We start from the raw sequence: 23671 nt of genomic DNA on the forward strand, positions 1-23671 counted from the left end.
TTAAATAATCATTTACCACATTAAGTTTTGCTTCACAAAACTTAGCACATCGAAAAAATTCTCCTAAGGACTAATTAAATTGTCAATTTAAAATTCCTTCTTGGTGTCTTTACGGGCTAAGGGTAAAATCTAAAGAAAACTTTGTGGTATTAACATTTTTATTTCCCTATAGTTAAACGCGCTTAAATTTTTTGCATCCAAAGATTAACTATAGGAAAGTGGTTAATTTTCCTAGATTTGGGTCACTAAGCATAATCATTTTAATTCTAAGATTGGAATTGATTAGCATTTAAATTTCATGGTGTTTTAATGTATCTGGATCTCTAGAAATTTAATTGCTAGAACATTGTTTATCTACTGAAATTGATTGTCATTGCTTGAATTATTTAATGCTTGTCACATGTTAGATATATTGCGAATATTTTCAAGTAATTGTTTAAGTGCTCTGTCATGGAATTATAATAGGTCACATATCTTTGTTTCCTAAGCTGAGTATTTGCAAACATTTGTTGACATTGATATTAAATTGCAAAGAAGCTTTTGTTCTCTTTGAGCTATAATTGTATCAGAAAGATTTGAAATAAGCTTGCGGTTTAATTGTAATATTTTCAGGAGTTTACTTTTAAGTCTTCATCCATAAAGCGAACATTTAATTTTGATGATTGAGGGCTTCTATGACACAAGTGTTTTCTAATCCTCGAGTCTTACTTCATCCCATCATCTGGTGCATTCATATAAGTTAGCTTTGCATAAATAAAATTTACTTCCAAGCATAAGCATGGTCGATAGAGATAGGTGTCCATCCATCTTTACTTGAAAAGCCTGCTTTTAATAGTACATAAAACGGTGACCTTGCAGTGTATGTATTCAAGCTTCTATGATCCATAATGAATTAAACAAAGTCTTTTGGTAGAAATCACATGAGAGAATTTTTTGGCTGACGCGTTTCGAACCAACAAGTGTGGTTCATCATCAGGACCTTGCAGTCGTCAGAGCCACAGCTCTCTGCAGTGTTGGAGGCACCGGGTATGTTAGATTTTCAAGAGAGGTATTGTTAATCACACGTTAGTGTGCTTCGCCTTATCTTCTCTCTACCAATTACTACGAAATCAGGCTCAACACAGAAAGGATTGAAGGATTCACATTTAAATAGGCATTTAACTAAAATTAACCAAGATCCTTGCATCTCACATAAGTTTTAGGATCTGCATTTCATGAAAGATAGTCATTCATTTAAGCAGCAGTTGCTAATCAATTACTTGGTCTTAATTTCCCTAACAAGATCATTGACTCCATAAGGCATTGGTATCAATCGTTTAAAATCTAATCAAATCCTATAAGTCTTGCTAAATCTTAATCAAGTACTTGATCGCTTCACTGTGTCTCCCGAACTGGTTGGTTCCCAACTAGTTCTTCTTCATTCTATTTTTCCATAGGGTTACCCCCCTTAGCCTACTGTCGGGAGACAACTTAAACGGAGAGATTGGGAATCAAGGTGACAGCCCCCGATCTGAGCCATTGTCGTGGTGCCTAGACATTATGTGCGACAACAGAAGTATTTTAAAGATTTATGTTGCGTATACGACTTTTGGTCATTACATCACATATGATAAACACTTAATTTGATAGTTTAATTGCTATATACTCATGTGTATTGATTTTAGACTTATAGCTGATATGATTGTTGGCTTGATAGATTGCTAATATGTTATTTTGTTTTCTAACCTGCATATTAACATGGGATTTGATTTTACAACTAGTTTCGAATCAACATGCTTATTGTAAATATACCAAGGTGATGAGCAAATATGTTTAGTTGTGTTTGATTTAACTAACAAATGTGTGTGTGTGTAACAACACAGAGAAAGATAAGAAGACACAAAATTCCAACAAGAAATCGCAGAATGAGCAGCAAAATAGTACAGTACAACATGGACAAATCCCATTATAATTGGGAAGAGGACTTGGAAAGAAGTTAGAGGAAAATTCCCCTCATTGGAAGGATACTCTCAGAAGTTTGAGAGCTAAATTGAGAAGTTGCAAGGCATACAATGAAAATATTTAGAGCACAAGAACGGCAAGCAAAGGTGTATTCAGTAATTTTGCGAAACTTATTAGACATGCAAGGTAGAAGCAACATGAGCTTAGTGTGTACTACCTAGGCAAGCACAAGTCCAAGCAAATCCCATTAGAGATCCAAAAGCAAGGATCAGAGACCAATAGGGCAAAAAGAAGCAAGTCGAGGAAAAGATATAGGCAAGCAAATGAAGACAGTATGAGAGGAGAAATCCCACTTAACAGCTTCGAAAACAATCAAGCAACCATGACTAGTTGTTGGGTTCTACAACCAGAAGTCGACATCATCAAAAGAAAAGTGATAAGATCTCAATGCCCAAATAATCCAAGAAAGCAAAGCCCCCTACATTCGATGGAGAGATAAAGAAGGTTGAAGAGGCAAAAGCTTCATTGTTGGGAATGAAGAAATACTTCAGAGTGCATGACTACTTTGAAAACATGAAGGCTAGAGTAGCCATTTTCAGCTTGAAGGGAAAAGTTCATATATGGTGGGAGGATTTGAGAAATATTATGAACATTAGGGAGAAGAAATTGTCATGGAGAAAGATTGAAAAATATTTTTGGGATAAGTACTTGTCTGAGAGGCACTATGATAGCAAAGTTAAAAATTCTACAAGCATAACCTAGGACAACTTACTATTGATGAGTACACTAACAGATTTTTGGAGTTGTTGAGGTATGTGCCATAAGTCAGAGATGAAAAGATGAAAATTCAAAGGTAGCTCGGTGGGTTACCAAAAGCTAATTGAGACACGATTGAGTTTGATGAGGCAAGAACATTAAAGGACACTATCTGAAAGGCCAAATATTGTTATAAGTAGTCCAAACACAAAAGTTGAGTTCCAAAAGGAATGGAAAAAGAGAAATAAGACCAACTTCAAGGGAAAAGGGTCGAGATCCTTAGGATATAAGCAAGGAGGGAAGAATGGTTAGTTCACTACTCCTGCCAAGAATGAGTATCAACAAAAATCCACTACTGCCAACGAAAATTGGCCTACTAAACCAACAAGAGAAGAGGCTGAGGGGTTCAAGAAAGAGCCCTTATAGTGTTGGACATGTGCAGAGAACCATCTACGAAGAAACTACAGCAAAATGGCACAAGGTTGTACAATGTGCAAGAGGCAACAACTGTGAACGATGTGGCTCAGAATATACCACAAATCTACGTCGCATTAGAAAATAGGTAGGCAGACCATCAAGCTTCAGTGATAGAGATAGAAGGTATGGTCATTAACCAACCTATTTCAATTTTAATTGACTAAGGCTCTTGTTTCAGTTATATCAGCCCAAAGGTTGCCAAGAAATGTGCTTTGCAAAAGAAAACACATGAGAAATCGTGATCAGTTTACCTAACCACGGGAACCAAAATATGGGTGGCAAACATTGTCGGATCATGCCCCGTAACGATAAGAAGCATGTCTGCTTCAACCGCTCGTAACCTTTTACCGTTGTGCTCATATGACATTCTAATAAGCATGGGTTAGCTAGACCCATAAAACCAAAATTGACTGCTATAGCAAGTCATTAGAGGCTTAGCTACGACGACAAGTAAGTGATGTTGTAGGGGATAAGTGTTAATTTTATGGTATGTTCTATGCTTGCAATCTAGCAGTAATTTTAAATCATCATTGATAGTAACTATAGATAGAACATCATCAACAATATGCACACATTGAGATTTAGGCTAATGCCAGGGAAAAACCCCACAAGGGGGAAAACCCAACAAATTGTTCTTATTGTTTAATAACAAATGTTCAGCAAAGAGAGAAAATCCAATTAGTACAATGATAAGAAGCCAAAAAACTGATCCTGTCGAAGTCTGCAATTCTATAATTAAACAAAGTCTTTTAGTAGAAATCACATGAGAGAAATTTTTTGGCCAACGCGTTTCAAACAAACAAGTGTGGTTCATCATCAGGACCAAATGAAGAGGACCATGGCAAAGGCTTAAATAGAGAGCAATGTAGAGACATAATTTCAAGTAACGGCTATATTTGAACAATAATGTTTAAATTATAATATTAATTTATTAATATATTATAATATTTGTTTTTAATATATTAATACATTAATATTATAATTTAAACATTATTGTTCAAATATAGCCGTTACTTGAAATTATGTCTCTACATTGCTCTCTATTTAAGCCTTTGCCATGGTCTACCTCTTCATCTCGTCCTGATGATGAACCACACTTGTTGGTTCAAAACACGTCGACCAAAAAAATTCTCTCAGGTGATTTCTACCGTAAGACTTTGTTTAATTCATTATGGATCGCAGAAGCTTGAATACAGAAACTCCATAATTGTTAATAGTAAGCAATGTGCCCTAACCAGTCAAATCAACTGTGGTTAGATACCAATCAAACAGCGTCTGAAATTCTCGATCAAGGCATCAAGGAACTCAACCTCTAGAATAGGTCAAAGTCAACTCAAAACAGTGAAGAAAAACCAATCAAACTCGATCAACATTCTGCAGTCCAACCTACGATTAACATTGGTCAGCCTGCCCAGAAGACCTCAGTATCTATGCCAAAAGATGCGGCCTACCCAAACAAAGAATATTCCACAAAAATTACAATCAATCAATGTCAAAGCCACCTCAGTCAACGTTAGTCAAAGTTAGTTGTAGAAAGTCAACGCATAGAAAATAGAGCAGCCAAGAAACCCTTTGCACATGTGGAGAGAAGATGTTGCCTCAGGTTGTACAAAGTTTGAACCAACCAGGACATGAGAGAGAAGATGTGTGTGTGAGATGCTAAAATGAGGAAGCCTTTAGGTGAATTTATAGTGGTTAATGTGAGGTCAAAAAACATGTTTGTTCACCTAATGAGCCGACTTGAAGAGGGGTAGACTTGTGAAGATGAGGCTGACTTGAAAATGAGCCATTTGTAAGTGAGCAAAATTCTAATCTTTAAGGTTAAGGGAGATGCCATTAAGGGTGATCCAAATATGTAATGAGTCGTCAAAGGAGCGTCTTTCAGTGGGGGAATTGGCCCCTAGTTGCACTCCCTAACAATAAGAAAACCTGTCACGGTCAGGTAAATCTCAGCATTGCAAGTGAAAAGATGTAGCATAAAACGGTGTGCCTTGTATGCTATCCAACTGACCAATAAGTCAGAAAGTAGCGAGCCGGAAATGGAAACTCACCATGAATTGAAGCAAGTAAATGATTTATTTCTAGAAGAAATACTAAGATTGTCGCCCAGGAGGAACATCAACTTTTCCGTTGAGTTAATTCCTGAAGCAGTGCCAGCCTCAAAAGATCCATATCATATGAGTACGCCAGAATTAGTGGAATTGAAGATGCAAATGAAATAAATGTTGAATAAGGTATCCATTAAACCTAGCATGTCACCCTGGGGATGTTGAAGAATCTAGGGCAATTAGGTGTAGTGTGATTTTTCTTGACTAGATAACAATTTGTTAAGTATTTTTTACTTTTCTTGTTAGCTTAATCTTCTTCTTCTTATTAATGCATGCGTGTTTACTTCATCAAACTGCAACCAAAACCATAAGAACAAGAACAGAAGATGTTGGCTCTTTGCCAGGGCCAAAACCTCTCTTCTCTTGAGAAGAAAACCCTTTAGTAAGTTTCTCTTATTGAAGCTTCTAATTGATCAATGCCAAAACCTAGACCCCTGACTAGAATGTCCTCCAAGCATAAGTCAAGCCCTTCCTCCTTTCTGCACTTTGTTCCCCGACACTTAGTCTTCCTTCTCCTGACACTTTGCTCCCCGACACTTCGTCCTTCTTCCGGCAACTGATATCGTTATGTATCTTCTATAAGAGATATTCCTCTTTATTCTTTGGTAGATTTCTTTACATATGAAGAACACTTTATCCTTCCTCCAACCAAGCCCCTTCTTGAGATGTAGATGCAGGTCTAATATGATAGCAGTGTATCACTATTTCTTCGCACATGTGAGGGGATTCCTTCAAGATTCTTGTGGGGATGTTCTCCTTTCTTCTTCACTTGAGTGTGTTTCCTTTTCGCTTGAGTGAGAGGCCTTATAGGCCTACTTTTCTAGCCCAACCAATGAGATATGTGTGACTATGGTGGAGGGTTGCTAAGATAGCAAAGATACCCTCTTTATCTTCGCACGTGTGACTGCAGCTTGCCCTAGAAACAATCCTCTTGAGCTCGGTTGTGTACCCTTCTTCTTCGCTACACTTGGAGACCCTTTCTTCGCTCTTCTCTACCCTTTCCTTGTGCCTTCTCTTCGCAGATTTCAGAGGTGCTTACTTGACGTTGTAATGGAGTGGATAGCCTCTATATATAGAGAATTGTCCCTGCTTTTAGGCCGATTAGGAGACTGCAGGCCGACTTGACATTTATAATTCAGATTGCTTCTTTGGTGTTATTACATGCTTGGAGGAGACTTGACTTTGCTTGGAGGTTTATTCTTTGACTCTTATACAAACATATACATGGTGTAACATGCCCTTAAGGTCTTCAACATTTTCTTTTGACCATTTGACTCACCTATAGCACTTTAACATGTGCTAGACCTATTATAATGAGAAAGAAACTCATTCACATATATTATAAAAATAATATTTCTTTTCTTGAATAAATAAAAATATCAAAAGTACATTTATGAGGACCGAACCTAGTTACATTTCCTTCAACAGGGGAGCCCCAATGTTGTTTGTAAAGAAAAAGGATGGCACGCTGTGGGTATGCCAAGGTTGCGAGGGAGCGCCCACTGCACCAACTCTCGCACCCTCTCTTAGAGTGCGCTCTAAACGAGAGCATTTTTCAGGCTACGGGAGCATGCTCCCGTAAAACGTTCTCGTTCGAAGTGTGCTTCGAGAGCGACTGCAGGGGGTGGGGGTGCTCCCCCACAAGTTACAACCCTATTTCGTGGACCCTTAGTCATATCATATGAAGTCGTATGGAACCAATTGGTTCTATATCACCAGACACATTTGGTGCTCAAAATGATCAAACCGGCAAGTTCAACCAATTCTTATCCGATTTTGACAGCATTGCTCCAATGCAACCTACTTGGGCAAGGTCTTCAATCTTGATCAAAATCCTCATGCTATACAAGGGTTAACAGTATCTTTAAGTTTGATGGTTAAGTTTTCAGATCAACTTGGGCTCTATTGTTTGACATAGACCACCAAATATTTAGAAACCAATGCAACAAATAACCCATCTTATACACGCACAGACATTTACAAACACTTGTGGTAGAAGCAAATTTTTAAGCCAAATATAGGAGTTGATTCAGATCTTCATGAGCAATAAGACACACACCTAATAGACACACCTAAGCAACTTGAAACTCGCCTCGTTAGCAATTATTTTTTTTTTTTTTTTAACTGAAACGGGTATTTTATTTATTGAAGGCCAAAGCCAAGCTAGTATTACAAATCACTTTCATTGCATTCCTCTGATTCCCTAATGCCCCTAAGGAATGATTGCCAATTTCGGAGTCTCTGCATTTATGCTGATCATGCTTTTTTCAAGATTGCATCCTACATTTGCTAAACTGTCTGCTTCAGTGTTTAAATCTCTGAGGATATGGAAGAGCTTTACTGATGAGAATTCCTTCAATAGTCTGTTTACTCTTGCGAGCTGCTTGTTTAGTACTGGATCCTTGAGACTTTTCTTGTGAAGTAATGACCTTATCAACAGTTCTGAATCTCCCAGAATTATGATTTCACTTGCATTTCCTTTTCTGGACAGTTGACAAGCTTTTAGTAGACTGAGAGCTTCAGCTTGATTGTTGGTTTTTATCCCAAGTCCCCAACTAAATTCCTCTTTTCCACCATTCTGAAAGTAAATGACGCCTCCTGCTCCTGACCTGCCTGGGTTTCCTTTCGAAGCCCCATCAAAGAAGATTGTACATTTACCTTGTGACTTCCACCAGTTTTGAAAATTGTCCAAGTTGTCTCTGTACTGCCAGTTTTCCTTGTGTTTTGGACGGATGATGGCTTGAGTGGTTGGCATGGGAGTATAGCCTTCCAGCCACGCCTTTTCTTCATTTGTGAGGTTGTTGTCTTTGACGCTAGTTTGTCTCAGAGTTTCTAGGAGGAGATCCTTGGCTTGCCTTGCTACTGCTTCTGCCTTTGTATCTTTGTGATTGAAGACAGCTTCATTCCTGGAGAGCCACACCTTCCAACAAACGTATTTCGGAGCAGCGATCCATAACTTGTGCCAAAGAGATTTTTCGTTGATGCTGTGGGGGTACCGAGTTTTCCATGTCAAAAACAAATCTGTGATCTGGCAGCGTGTTGGGGGGCTCACATTCAGCCCTCTTAAGAAGCTGTTCCACACTTTCTGAGCGTACTCACAGTCAATGAACAAATGATCTGCTGTTTCTGAAGCGTTCTTGCAGAGGACACAACGGTGCGGGCCTGCAAAGTTCCTTTTGCACAAATTGTCACCAGTCAAGATTTTATTGTGGAATAAGGTCCAGCTGAAGAAGTTAATCTTGGGGATGCTGAAACTTTCCCATATCTGTTTCCAAACTGAATCCGGATACTGTGACCCCTGTTTTCCTTGCATTTGAAAGTAGCCTTGTTTGACCGTATACTCTCCTGTTATCCCCCATCCCCATTGATCTTCCTCTTCCTTATGCACAGGAGTAAAATCTGTTATTGCCTCTAACAGGATTTTTGACTGATCTTTTAAGTGGTTTGGGATGGCTGGCAACTTCCAGCGCTGCCAGTTACCTTTGTGATCCCACTGTGCTATGTCTTCAATTTTCCTTACCCCTTTAGAAATTAACCAAGCTCTCAGCTCTGCTATTTCGTTGATGGTGGATAGAGGGGAGTGATTCATGATACGTTCTTTCCATAACATCGAATTTTTGCCATTCCCAGGGATTTTGTATAAATGGTTTCGGAAAAATTCGAGCCCTCTGCAACACAGCCTCCAGGCCTGCGTTCCTTTTTGAGGTTGCACTGGATTGAAAGATGATATTGGTTGCTTTTGTAAATATTTGAGATTTAACAGCTGACTGATTGGGTGTGATGGTTCTGTAATTAATTGCCACAGGAGTTTACCTCCCAGTGCCAGGTTTGCATGTTGAGGATCGCGGATCTGAAGGCCGCCTTCAATTATTGGGCGTTTCACTGTCTCCCATTTGATGAGATGGAAGCGTTCCTTGTTACCTTTCCCTCCGCTCGTTAGCAATTATTAAAAGAGCCTAATTTCTAGCAATAATCAATAATTAATAGCATATGTATGATGACACCTTGAATTAAATTTTAATTATTCAATAGTCATTGGACTAGACAACAATCACCCTTAACAAACAGAATCAAACTTTAACTCTTAATGTGCAAAATTAATAATATGAATAGCATAAGCAATGAGGATATATCTTTTGGAATGCATGTAAGCCCCCCAAAATCTCATATTTGAGACCAAATGAAAACTTTGGTGACAATTACTAAAAGTAAAATCTAGTACCTATCCCAAAATATAGGCACACTCTTTTGAGAACCTTGCCATATACATTTTCGGTTTATCATTATAATTTGTTTCATAAAAGGGAAGTAAGACAAAGGAAAAAGGGGGCGGGAGGTCATGTTGAAAGTTGAAATCTGAGATAAAGAAAACATCTGGAACATGGGGATATGCTGTTCTCCATTTTGGATTATGATGCAATGGGGATATGACTTGGAAACAATACCAAAACATTTCCAAGCCATCACAAAATGATGTTTCTAAAACTTGATAAAAATAACCAACATTTTGACATGATATAGAATTGTATCTCATTTTTCATGAAATGTTTCGATGACAACACCCACATCTTAAGCAAGAAAAGTGATTTTTTGAGGTTAAAAATAAATATAAATAATCAAAAAACCAAATGGCATAGGTAAGAGATGGGAAGTGGAAGTCCTCAATATTATGATGTGAGGAACAAGTTCCAATGCCATTTGAAAATTCCTTTCAAAAATAACAAAAGAAATTATTCATGACACTTCAATGTCTTCTTCTCAGTAGATTATATGGCACATAAATACTCATACATGAGACGACTCTTAAATAAAGTATTCACACCTTTACCAAGGATATTCACAAAATGTTGGTCTGCATTGAAGTGCTATTATGGAGTGAAGGTAGCAAACAGTCATAAGGCTCTCCATGGTAATATTTGGTTGTTTCTATGATCACTTGCCCATTTCCATGGATAGTTCAAACCTAGGTAAACACTAATCCTTCAAATACAAAATTTCTCTCATGGTTTTTCACGAATGCTCATATGAGTGCACTTTTGAGGATTCCAAGCATGGCAGTTAGGCTGATAAGCTATTTTTTGTATGAATTTATTACTAAAAAACATTAATGCTTAGCTACAAATAATTTAGAAATTTCCAGCCTAGAAAATACACCAAAGTAACAAAGCAAGTACAATATGGCCAGGCTCTTTCCCAACAAGAAAAAGTTAGAATGAGTTAAAGAAGAGTAGACTGTTCAACCAAAATCAGATTTCAGGGAACAGTAAGCATCTGCAAAAATTATAACCATCCCTTGTATAGAAGAGGATGGAAAGCACATATCCTACAAATTCAGCTAATGTTTACAGTATGTCCCAAAACCTTGACAATATATGATAACTAGACTTAATATAAGATCTCAACTGACAACACTAAAGCCACCAGTGGCTTATAGTTGCAGTCTGAATGGCAGCCACACATATTCACCCACTAGTATTTCCCAATTATACATGAATCATGTCCAGTTGTTATTTTAATCCAAGCCTCGCTATTATTAAGAGTCAAGACATCTCTTTGTGCATGCTTACACTGCGTCTTCGCAATTAAGGCAAGTTATAAAAATGACAAGACATTTCTCTAGAAATGAATACTAAATCATAATATCACAATTCTTTAAACAGGATCAACCTTTCTCTGAGAAATCAATTCGTAATCTACTACCAGCTTCAATTCTTAACAAATAATCATCCTATAGTGCAAGAGAAGAGTGCAAAAGAATCTTATGAAACTATCAGATGTATAAAATTCTTACCTTCAAAGGGCTCCTAGAATCCTTCTCCAGCACAAGCCCTGCTTCTACAAAAGCATCAATTATGACTTCTGCGAAAGTCAAGGAAATTAGGAGGGACAACTAAAGAAAAGAAAAAAAATATTGTTAAGGGATAAACTCAAAGCTTCTGATGGGTTTTACATAGGACACTTTCTTGCACTACATCACCAAAGGATACGACAAGCACGTCGCAAGCGTTCACCACTGCCAACTTCCTCAACTCGAGCATATAAAACATGGGCTTTTTGTGGACTTCCTCTCATGAGAGCCTAGATATCATAAAAGGTACATATGTTACAAAATGTATTAAATCACAAAAAGACTGGACTACTAATCAGACATGCATGGAAACACATAAAGAACAATTCTTCATGGTTAACACATAGATATCAAAATACAAAAGACATCTATATTAGCGAATGTTAATAAAATGTTAAAGATGATTCATTATTTGACTTTTTAGGAAATGAGGGTACATGAATTCTCAATTCCACAAATAGTAAGAAAGAACACAGGCAATAGGATGTACAATAACAATCCAAACAACTTGGGGAATGATTAGTAGGACAGAATGTGATACCCTCTAACACAAATAGCAGTGTGACTCGCATTAATAAACACAAAGTTGTGATACTGATTGAGGACCAAAGTTTAAATCATTGAATGTTTAGTAAGAGGCTACTCCATCAATTGACCATTTCTAAGAATGACCAATAACATTGTTAGAGCAACTAAATGATATTGTTATAGCCCCACAACTGGATTGAGTACTTGTGCCTTCAATTTTCAAAACTATTCTTTTAAAGGTTTAAGAATGGATGTCACAATAGATATGTAACTTTATCTATTTAAACGACTACTAAATATTCTCCCACTTATTCTGACTTTTTACAAAATGTGGTGGTGTCAATTTCCAAGCAATGCACTATAGTATTTTACAACTGTTCCAAATTAAGAAAAGGGGCCATAGGTGATCAAAATTAAAAGGTACAATGACAGTGAGTATGGTTTGGAGAACATATAAGAAGGTTGAATGTGATGCCTTAATCAAGCATATCAAAGTATCCCTCCAAGATCAATAAAAATGAGGGTGCAATATCTTTTGTACAGTCAAGTTTAAATTTTGATATCCATGGAAGGGAATAATAAGCGACTTAAACAATTGAATCGACAAAGAACCACTGAGACAGGTTATATCACCCTTGTTAGATGAAATAACGCTTGTGCTTCCACATTCAACACTCATAACATTTATGGATCATTCCACTCGCAGTTTTTACAAAAAAATGCCTTCGAGAAACTTTATCTCAAATACAGTTCCTGTTATAAGATACCCAATTTAATTCAAGATTTATTTGAATATATAAGAAAGGCCATGACCATGTTGTTGAAATTCTGATGTTCTATGTTGTAACAATCACTTATTACAAAACTTCTTTATGTTGTAATATTAGATAAGCAATTGTAGATAGAACATAAATCAAATGCACAATAGAAGACAGCCAAGAACAAAATGAGACACAAAGAATTTAGGTCCAATGACCAGGGCAAAACCCACAAGGGGAAAACCCAACCAGATTCTTCTTCTATTAGAAATCAATTGTTCAGCAGAGATACAGAGTACAATGAGAGATCAAGAGAATGAGTAAGTTCACCCAAATCTAAACAAGCTATAGCATGAAGATCATTGGTAGCAGCAGCAGATGCACACACTCAATCAACCTTCCCTTCAACTGAATCAACACTGAAACACCGAAGCATTGAATCAACCTTGGCTCACCAAGTTCTTCTCTTAATTTCCAAGTCTCTCTCTCACAATTTTCTTCATCTCTCTCCAACTCTCTCTCAAGTTCAAATTCTTCTTTCACAACACACAAGTAGTGACGGGAGAAAGAATGAGACACACATATAGAGGAGCAACGAATCCGTGCCATAAAGGAGGAACTCACATGCCAAGAGGGAGAGTAACATATGCCCATTTAGGAAATGTAACTCATGCCATTAAGAATGTACGCATGTCCTTGTAACTTATGCCATTAAAAAGGAGAGTGTAACATATGCATTAAAGAGTGCGTAAGAGGAATCTTTCATGACATGCTTTAATCATTAATGAGAGCATAAGAGAGTGTAAGAGGAATCTTTTCTGAGGAGATTTTATAGAGCGTAGGAGAGTGTAAGAGGAATCTTTTCTGACGAGATTTTATAGAGCGTAAGAGAGTGTAAGAGTATTAATGAGAGTGTAAGATGAATATGCTATGCCAATAATGAGAGTGTAAGAAAACATTATTGAGAGCCATGATTAAGTGATTTGAATTTATTCCTAATAATAATAAATAGTATCATAAGAATAATAATAATAATAATAAAGATGATAATGATAATATTGATGATTAAGTCGAAATTGAACTATTAGGATTGATTCATGATCAAAAGGGATTTTCCATCAACAATACTTGATTACCAATTGATACAAGGTGATTTACTATTTTTGGAAAGTCATACTTGAGACTTTCTATTTTTTAGACTTCTTTTTTTTAGAAATTCTATTTTTAACCTTTCTATTTTTAGAAATTCATCCCTGAGCTGCCAAATTTTCAACACATGTCGGTTTAGATTACAATGAAATTGTAAGCTCACGGAAATACAAATTGACAGATAAGCGCATTTACACTTCTACACTCACGTGAATTGCTAAGGAATTTGACCAAAATTACAATCTATAAATACGTTGATACATAAAGGATACCATATTAGCCCAGTGAACCCATTGGGTAAAAATAGTGAAAATATTGTAATGGTTATAACCTCAATAATACAGTAGCTAACATGACAGCCTCTTACCTAAAGTAACGTTTATGCATACAAAGTCCATCCTATTTCATTTTCAATGTCATCATGGCTGCACCAGGACTTTGATCTGTCAGACAACTCTGTTGGTAAATTAGGTTTAATCTATGAATTTAACAGCAATGAAGATGGGGTACATGATTCTAGCTAGGTAGATAAACTCCGTGCTCAGTTTTGTACTGGAATCGATTCTTTTGCACATTGGAGTCATAACTGTAATAACCTTAATTATGCAATCTTTAAAATATCGTCCCATACTTTCAACGTACACAATGGAATGGCAAGAGCTAAAGGAAGATACCCACCCACACACAAGGAAAGCATTGATAGCCTAACCACAAGAGAGGAATATCAAAGACAACGAGAAAATTGACATGAGATTATAGTAATGTTCACAAGTGACCTAAGTAGGTCAATAAGATTATGATGTACAAGTCATCATATCAACAAACCAGTGCCTAGAATATTTCTGAAGATAAGAAACAAAGAAAGATAAAACTTAATCATGTGTGAACCCAAGCGAGTAAACCGTAGACAATATAGTAGACACATTATATGTTAGTTTTTGTAGCTTGGACAGGTGTTCTAATCTCAGGAGGTGCCAATTGTTAGAAAATCGGAAAGGCGGAAATATTTTCTTATACTTGATAATTACTTGTGATGTTCTTGACTTCTTATTAAGTTTTCTTTATATCTTTTTTCTTTACTTCATCAAGCAATTACCAAAGCGAAAGCACATAAAACAATGGACACCAGATATAGGCACTATGCTAGGGCAAAACACCCCTCGAGGGGAAAACCTAGTCAAAATTCTCCTTCTTTCAATAGTATTCTTTGAGACTCTTCACCCTAGACAAAGACCAAACCTTCCCTCCACACCAAGGCAGCCTCTCAGATCTTCGACCTCTCTTCCAGCAACTTCGACTATGTAGCAGCTTCCGACATCAGGCAACGTACGACATCAGCAAAACTTGGAAGACTCCGATCTCCCAAACTAGAGCACGAAACAAAAAGAGAGAAGCACAAAAAATTTGTTTTCTTCCTCTCCGTAGACTCCACCCAACTCGTGCTTCCTTCCCCTTCCCCTTCTACTTCGCACTCCTTCTAGCTTCAAGAGATATCAAACTTTCTTGTGATAGAGTGTGCTCCAAATGAATTCGACTTGCTTCTATTTATAGGCTTCAAGGGAGGTTGAATAGATGTCCTTAGGTCGAATTGATCTCTTCTAGGCCGACCTAATGTGGAGGATACATAAATTACATTCGACTCAATACTTAACCTTTTTATATGATTTAAAAGCCAAAGGGTCTCTTTAAAAGTACAATGACTCTATTGCTCAGAATAAATCCTAGAATTCCTCAATGGGGACTTTGACCTAAAACATGGTGACCCAAGCATGAAACCCATGCTTTAATAAGTCACAATAATAATAATAATAAATCTTTACTCTTTTGACAAGTACATTACAAGATGACTGAAATACATTTAATGAAGACCGAACTTAGTTACATTTTCCAACACTCCCTCTTAACTAGGGAGGTATTCATCATATAAAAGTATAAGGAAGATCTCAATTATATGAACCATGAAGAACTTTAGGCACCGCAATGCCATGGACTAGATTCCTGACCAGGGCAATCTATCCATTAGTCTCTCAACAATTTAGGCATCGCAATGCCACGGACTAGATTCCTGACCAGGGCAATCGATTCGAGTGGGAATAAGATGGACTCAAGCTTTAAGCCTCTCTAGGTACCATCAAGCTTACTTGCTAACCACCAACCCAAAGATCCAGGTGTGTATCCAAAAAGCTTTATAATCAACACCACCTTTTCCAAGTTTGAGACCTAGACATCAACACAAAGTGTTGACCAAATGTCCTCCTAGGCAATGCTGCACTCACAAAGCCTCAACACTCCTTGAACCAGCAAATCAAGGATAACCAATATCTCCCAATCAAACTGATTGGTAACTAGCATGTTATCAAAAACCTTCAAGAGATTCACCTGTACAAACACAACCCCAATCAATAATATACTTTCATATGTACATAATCAAATACAAACCTTCGAGGTCTTCCAGACAACTTGATGTTGCTTCTCAACTTTTCATAGTAGGACTATCAACCGAATCTCTGACAGAAGATTCCTCAATCATACACTTTCCTTTCCTACTTCTCATGCAGCAACATATCCTCCGAAATTCATTCTTCAATCAAAACCAAGCTATGCCCTCCCTCTCAATTAGGGAGCATCTCTTTATCCAGACTCCCTCTTAATCTTAGGGAGATCTCTTCTATTCAAGCTTCCTCGGGGAGATCAGCTTCTTCTTTTCATCATCAAAGAATCTTTCATGGCTTCCAACCATTTCATCAGAGTTATCATCATCCTCATCATGCTTATCACATCAACGAGCATATTCACCATATTGAAGATTGTGTACCTGCACAACTTAGATAACAAGTACAACCAAATCTATAGAAGCATGAAGTTAGTCATATCAGAATTACGGAAGCATTTCAACCTTACATATATCAGATACCAAAACAAGAGACACATACTCTTCAACATCTTGCTAGGGACTTTGTCATAAACCCTAGACTACTTCATAACAACTTTCATTCCATCTAGGGTTTCAATGTTTCTTTCAAAGGTGTGACATACCCTACTACAACATATAGCAAACCCTAGAAACAATTCAAACAAATATAGATCTACAAGGCATCTAACAACTTTTAGAATTCATATGTTAGACTTTCCATTAGGGATTCATACAAATCCTAGATTTCATATAAAAGAATCAATCAAAACCAATCACAGCTTAGTCATTAACATGGCCAGCTTCCACTAGGGTTAGTTGCAAGCCCTAGATTTTCAATCAAACATCAATTCCAACTAAAACTTTGATTTCAACAATATTACACAAATCTCAAATCATCATATTGTCATCATACATCAGAGACTTTTACTTTTACTAAGGTTCAACTCCAAAACCCTAGAATTTCACAAATATTATGATCCTAGAAAGACAAAATTTGACTAGAGCTTGCTTCCAAACCCTAGGATTCATGACCACCGGCAAACAGGAAAGCTGATACATCTAGGACTTCATCATACATAGGCATTTCATATCATGTGTTAGTCAAACCCAACTTCACAAAGATCAATAAGAGTTAGACATATAACAAATTTTATTAGACTAGGGTTTGATCGGACAAACACACACATATCTAAGACATTATAAGGGTCTTGGTTACACATTCCACCAAACCTTAATGAGTTAGGGTTTCAGTATAGGAATATAACAAACCCAAGATTACCAATACTTCAAAAGTTCGGAATTTTAGACTTTATCATTCAACCCTAACAAGTTAGGTTTTCCTAATCATACCAAAAGCCCAAACATGACATCATCAATAAAACTTCAAATAGCATTTCTCAATATCCCTAAGCAATTTTAGGGTTTCAGACATTCACATAAGCTTACCCTTGGGTTAGGGTTTTCCAGAGAACCTGTCTAGGGTTCTATAAAATTCGTTAGGAATAGGAGTGGGGTAGATTTATCGAGTGATGAATCACCCAAAATAAGTATCAATATGATTCACTATACCTAGTCACAACAATGTTAGTAATAGATTGTCAAATGAATAAACAAAAGAAATCAATGTTTTAAAGTATACCTTTGTTCTTTGGCAAACCTTGTCTTGAGATGTCCTCTTTCATACTCCTTGAGAATATAGCAAATGTTTTCCTAATCAAGACAATAGAGGGAGAATGATGATTAGTATTTAATATAATCAAAGCTAAATGTGTACATGAAAGCAAAAACTGAAAGGAAATGAGATACTTATCTTTGGGATTTGTTGGGGGCTACCTCCAAAGCTTGTGGGATACCTATAAACTTGTAAGACAAAAGAAAATGTCTTTTCCAAAAACATGTTAAAACCTATAAATTCTAAATATCAAAAATAGAATAACTAAGACTAAAAGCAAAGGACTTAGTAGTGTAAGTCCCTTATGTCGGATTCTTCAAGTTTGACTTTCTTTGGATCTTCTTCTTTCGCAACATTGGCTTAATCTCTCTCTCTTCTTGTTTCTTGGATTGTCGAGACAGTCACTCTTGTAGTGACCCTTCTTATGACATTGATAGCATTCTACTTTGGACATGTCAACTTTCTTCCTTGGTCATTTCAATTTCTTTCCTTTATGTTGAGCAATGGAGGCATTTGAAGCATCTTCAGAATTGGCAATTAATAAGATCCTTAATTCTTCCTGACTGTAGGCAGTCCATAGTTCTTCAAAAGTGGGATCTTCCTTCCAATTATTATGTCCTGCAACAAATGCACCCCAAGTAGGTGGCAATCCTAATAGAGCAGTGATCACGAGTTCTTTGTTTGGAACAATTTCATCAATGGCCAAAAGGTCATCCCTGATTCTTGCTATCTTCACAAAGAAGGAGGCCATTGTATCTTCTTTAGTCATCTTTATGATTCTTAGTTCATTCTTCAAGCTTGCCACTTGACCAATGTTCTTAATAGTGAATAGCTTTGAAAAGGCCTCATACATTTCTTGAGCATGGTTGATGTTGGTTATAAATGGGACAAGAATGTCCTTTATTCCTTCTACCATTAGTGTCATGGCCACCAATTCTAATTTCCTGAATTTTACTTTGTCAGCATCATTGGAGTCTTCTGTAGGCTTCTTTACTTTTCCTTTGACCAAGTCTAGAACCTTGTTATTTTCAAGGATGAGGCCAATCCTCTTCTTCCAAGACCTGTAGTTTGAATCTCCTTCAAGATTGTTCTCTCCCTTGATTGTGTTAGGCATCTTCCTTGAATATAGTGGACTTCTTCCCTGAAATAACCCTTTTGAATGGTTCCTTGATTAAGTGCTTAAGACTGCCTTTTTCTTCTTTCTTCATCAAAGCTTTGATACCATGTTAGAAAATCAAAAAGGCAGAAAGATTTTCTTATACTTGATAATTACTTGTGATGTTCTTGACTTCTTATTCAGTTTTCTTTATATCTTTTTTCTTTGCTTCATCAAGCAATTACCAAAGCACAAGCACATAAAACAATGGACACCAGATATAGTGTTAAGTTATGGTATGTTCTATGTTTATAACAATTTACTTCTTTTTCTTATTATATTCCACCGATTAGCAATCACATGTACATAAAGTAAAGTGCAGATAGAACATTAAACGATCGACAAAAAACAAGTCAAGACAAGAGACACAAGATGTGGCGGCTAGCCAAGGACAAACCCCACAATGTGTGGGGAAACCCTTTGATCAAATCTTCTTTTATCTTCAATAATTCAGCAGAGAGAAATAGAACAATAAATCTGATTCATATCAGCAGTAGCAAACCCTAGAAGGGCAGCATCAGCATTAGCGGCTTCATTATCAAACTAGGGCAGACGATATATCACAAACCGACCGTCGGATTGACTTCATTCCACCACCAAAAGTTTCGGCTTCCAGAGGAGGTTCAGATGAACCTACAGCGTAGTTCAGATGAGGAGATCTTCTAGGCCACGCAAGTCAATCTTTACTTCTGCAGTTGCAGCTTCAGTTTCAGCAGTTTCCGGCTTCAAACTAGGGCAGTCGTTATCTTGCAAACCGTTCGTCGGATTGACTTCATTCCACCACCAAAAGATGCGGCTTTCAAAGGAGATTTAGATGAACCTACAGCGCAGTTCCAAAGAGGAGATCTTCTAGGCCACGCAAGTCAATCTTTACTTCTGCAGTTGCAGCTTCAAATTCAATAGCTTCCGGCTTCACATGTGTGAGAGAGAGAGACCCATTTCAGCGCAGTAGAGAAGAGACTCATATCTGCGCAGTAGAGAGAGAGAGATGTGATGAGATGAGTGAGTCCAAATGAGGAAAAGTCCTCTTATATTTATACACAACGTTGGTGGGTGAATATATGCGACTGTTGGACTTCTGAGCCTACATGAGTTGTAGGTCGGCTTGATAATAATTCCATAATCAAAATAAATTCATATCTCCATGAATACTTATCGGAATTGGATGATCTTTATATCAATCCTACACCTCTCGACGAGAGGAATCTAATAAATATATTATTAGCCATGAATAAGATGACCCACATGAAGTTTTGCCCTGGTTGCCAATTTTAACATATAGGCACTATGCCAAGGCAAAACCCCCCTCGAGGGAAAACCCAGTCAAAATTCTCTTCCTTTCAATAGTATTCTTTGAGACTCTTCACCCTAGACAAAGACCAAACCTTCCCTCCACACCAATCGAGCCTCCCAGATCTTCGACCTCTCTTCCAGCAGCTTCGATTATGTAGCAGCTTCCGGCATCAGGCAGCGTCCTGTTGAGAAATCTAGGGCATCAGTAGTTAGGTGTTTTCTCTTCAATTAGTAATTGCTTGCTAGCGCTTTTTACTTCTTTAGATTAGGATCTTCTTTACTTTATTAGTTTTCTTCTTCACCAAACAGCTACCAATGCATGAACATAAATAGACAAGAGATACAGAATGTAGGCTATCATCCAAGGCCAAAACCTCCCACTCTTTGAGAGGAAAACCCGCACATATTCTTCTTATAGAGATTCCAATTAACAAATACCAAGACCAAGACCCTTGACCTATTAGCCACTCGAAGACCAAGACACTAGTTATCTTGACTGTCTTCTGCTCTTTTCTTCTTCTTGACTCCTTTTCTGCTTCGACCTTCTTAGCACCGAGACATAGTTACCACCGAGACCTTGTCACTGACATGACACAGAGGTCTTATTTCTGTGATGGCATTGAGTCCTTATCAATTCCTTCATACTGTGGTGTTACCGAACCTTTCTCACTGTGGAGGCACCGAAACAAAGTTACAGCGATAGCATCAAAATGAATTGTGGAAATACTAAGATCATCTCCTATTCGAGCACACTAAGATGGTCACTGAATTGTGATAGAAACGAACTCTGGTGGCACCGAGTCTGTATTTTTGAATTGTCATGACACCAAGACAAAGAGACCTTCTTTGCGATAATACCGAACCTTGATCACTATAATTTCACCAAATTTCTCCTTGTACCAAGACAGAGTTTTCCCCTTGACTGTGAGATAGCAGCAAACTTATCTCTGTAATCTTGTACCCTTATCCAATCTTCTTCACTGAACTTGCCTCTGGAATCTTATCCGAACTTGCCTTTGTAATTGTCATCGAAATTGCAAAGAGATCCGAACTTGCTTCTGTAGAACAGGTCGAGCTACCTACTTATAGTAGTCTGCCCATGAATATTAGCTGACATGATCTTATGAAGGGTTGTGTCTCCAAATTAGGTAAGCCGACATGAGTTCTTCACTTTATCTTGAGGCCGACTTGAAGAGGAGTAACTAGTGCTTGTCTTGGAGGGTTTCTTGACAATTCTAAACTCATATACATTTGTACATGCCCAAGAAGGGTTCTTCATACATGACACTAACTCTTTTTGACTTTTATGACAAATCCTAAAGGCTCTCAATGGGGGCTATCTAAAAATAAAATCTCTTGCTCATGAAACCCATGAAGCAAGCATTACAATAATAATTTTATTTTTCTTCTTTACAAAAATCACAATTACATGTCATTATGAAGACAGAACCTAGTTACACTTTTCAACACTTCTGGCATCAGCAAATCTTGGAAGACTTCAATCTCCCAAATTAGGGCACGAAACAAAGTGAGAGAGGCACCAAAATGTCGTTTTTCTTCTTCTTAGACTCCACCCAACTCGTATTTCCTTCCCTTTCTTCTTCTACTTCGCACTTCTTCCGGCTTCAAGAGATATTGAACTTTCTTGTGAGAGAGTGTGCTCCAAATGAATTCGACTTGATTTTATTCATAGGCTTCAAGGGAGGTCGAATAGATGTCCTTAGGTCAACTTGATCTCTTCTAGGCCGACTTATACATAAATTACATTTGACCCAATACTTAACCTTTTTACATGATTCAAAAGCCTAAGAAGGATCTCTTTAAAAGTACAATGACTCTATTGATTCTAAATAAATCCTAGAAGTCCTCAATGGGGACTTTGACCTAAAACATGGTGAATCAAGCATGAAACCCATGCTTTAATAAGTCACAGTAATAATAATAAAAATTATTTTCTTTATTCTTTTGACAAGTACATTACAAGATGACTCAAATACATTTACTAAAGACTGAACCTAATTACATTTTCCAACATCAATGAGGCTAAGAACACGAGAATTAATTATCTCCAAGCCCAAATTATTTTTCTAAGGGAAATTTCTTAGTTACATTATTAACCAGTTTTTAATTATTTTCTTAAGTCTAACTTAGATAAAAAGGTTAATTAATCAATATTAATTGAGACAAGTCGATTTCTCTCTAGTGACTTCTAGAAAAGTAATTTGATGAAGTCAAGATGATCTTAGCTAACTATTGTGATTAGATTTTGGTCGTTGATTGCTCAACGAGAGATTATAAGAGGAATTTGATGGGCATCTTGGAGATATACACTAATAGCAAATGAGAAAGGGTGCAACGATAATGTGGCTTGACACCAACAAAGGGTTTCAACAGTGATTGAGGAGAGATCTCTTCACAGTGATTTCCAGTTTCTGAGAGATAGAAGGAGGTCGAATTATTTTTTAGTGGGCCGATTGTCTCCAGCGGTGCGAATTACTAGAAGGAGATCAATTTGCCAACGAGAGGACAAATTTTCCAAAGAGGTCAATTTGCAGGAGGAAAGTCGAGTTTGCCAAAGAAGATCGATTTTCTAGTGGAGGCCGAAATATTTCTCTAGAAGTGTGAGTTTCTAGTGGAGGTCGAGTTTTCTCCAAGGCGCACATGTGGGTCGAGTCAATGTCGTACAAGAGGACCGAATTGATCCTGTTACCCATCATTTCTTCCACCTTGGTCCACATTCCTCCACTAGATCCACATAAGGTTAGCCTTCCCCTTCCCCTTGCCCACACCTTGGGTCAGGCCTGGAATGATGCCCCGGAGATTGATGTAGCTGAAAAGAAAAGTAAAAGCATAATTGGCCACATTCAACAAGAAAATGTACCACAAAATGCAAAATATGGTCGGGACAAACACATTTAGCACGTGGGCAAAAGCCAATACATGAGCTCTACTCCATCATCATGGCCATCACCCTGGTTACTACAGGGCCTAGATGAGCCTCATTTATCATTTAGGAACCCATGATTGTCCCAGCCCCTAGTGGGCAATGAACCGCCCTACCTTAAAGGGGGTATCCAATGCTAAATCTCACACATTATATACCCAAGTGTGGGCTTCCATTTTACTAGCTACCCTTGTACCCCAGCATGTGGCCCAGGGCTGCCCCTTTTCATCTCCTACTCCATTCATCTCTTTACCACATGCCACTACCTTTAAAAGGATGTACCTTGTACACATTATCCCCTTTAGAAGCAGAAACCACCTAATGGGATACTCGGTAAAACCCCATTTGGAGCTTCAAGACATTAGCACATGCCAAAGACCATTATGGAAGGGCATGCCATTATGAAATCCCCACTTGTTGTCCATGGTTCGTAAGCTTTTTTACTCAATTTCCTTGATGATTTGTTGTACTGCAAGGCTAGGGGACACATTGGATCTTACGCAGGATTGCAGGTGGTTTCCATCTTGGCTTTGGTCTCCCTATACGAGGTCCTAGCCTTCCAAAGGGGTACATTGGGAAATGTAGGGTGTGTGTTGAGAGCCATGGGCCTCCACAACAGTAGAAAACA

General features: G+C 37.5%; 1 protein-coding gene across 6 annotated transcripts in view; it reads right to left on the reverse strand.

Annotated features, from left to right (window-relative positions):
- Positions 1-23671, reverse strand: part of LOC149261385 (uncharacterized) — a 291611-nt gene that overhangs the window by 61956 nt on the left and 205984 nt on the right. For 4 of the 6 annotated variants that reach the window (XM_089422115.1, XM_089422123.1, XM_089422117.1 and 1 more), the window contains 2 exons: positions 11270-11360; positions 11074-11141 (listed from right to left, as the gene is read on the reverse strand). In XM_089422115.1, coding sequence (XP_089278241.1) covers positions 11074-11141; positions 11270-11360 — 159 coding nt within the window. Of the gene's footprint in view, positions 1-10495; positions 10857-11073; positions 11142-11269; positions 11361-23671 lie in introns of those variants that run through there. The other 2 variants (XM_089422129.1, XM_089422126.1) reach the window with 2 other exon arrangements.

Source organism: Pinus tabuliformis, chromosome 6 (assembly GCF_031772625.1).
Source record: "Pinus tabuliformis cultivar Carrire ecotype Pingquan chromosome 6, CPIR1, whole genome shotgun sequence".
Lineage (NCBI taxonomy): Eukaryota > Viridiplantae > Streptophyta > Pinopsida > Pinales > Pinaceae > Pinus > Pinus tabuliformis.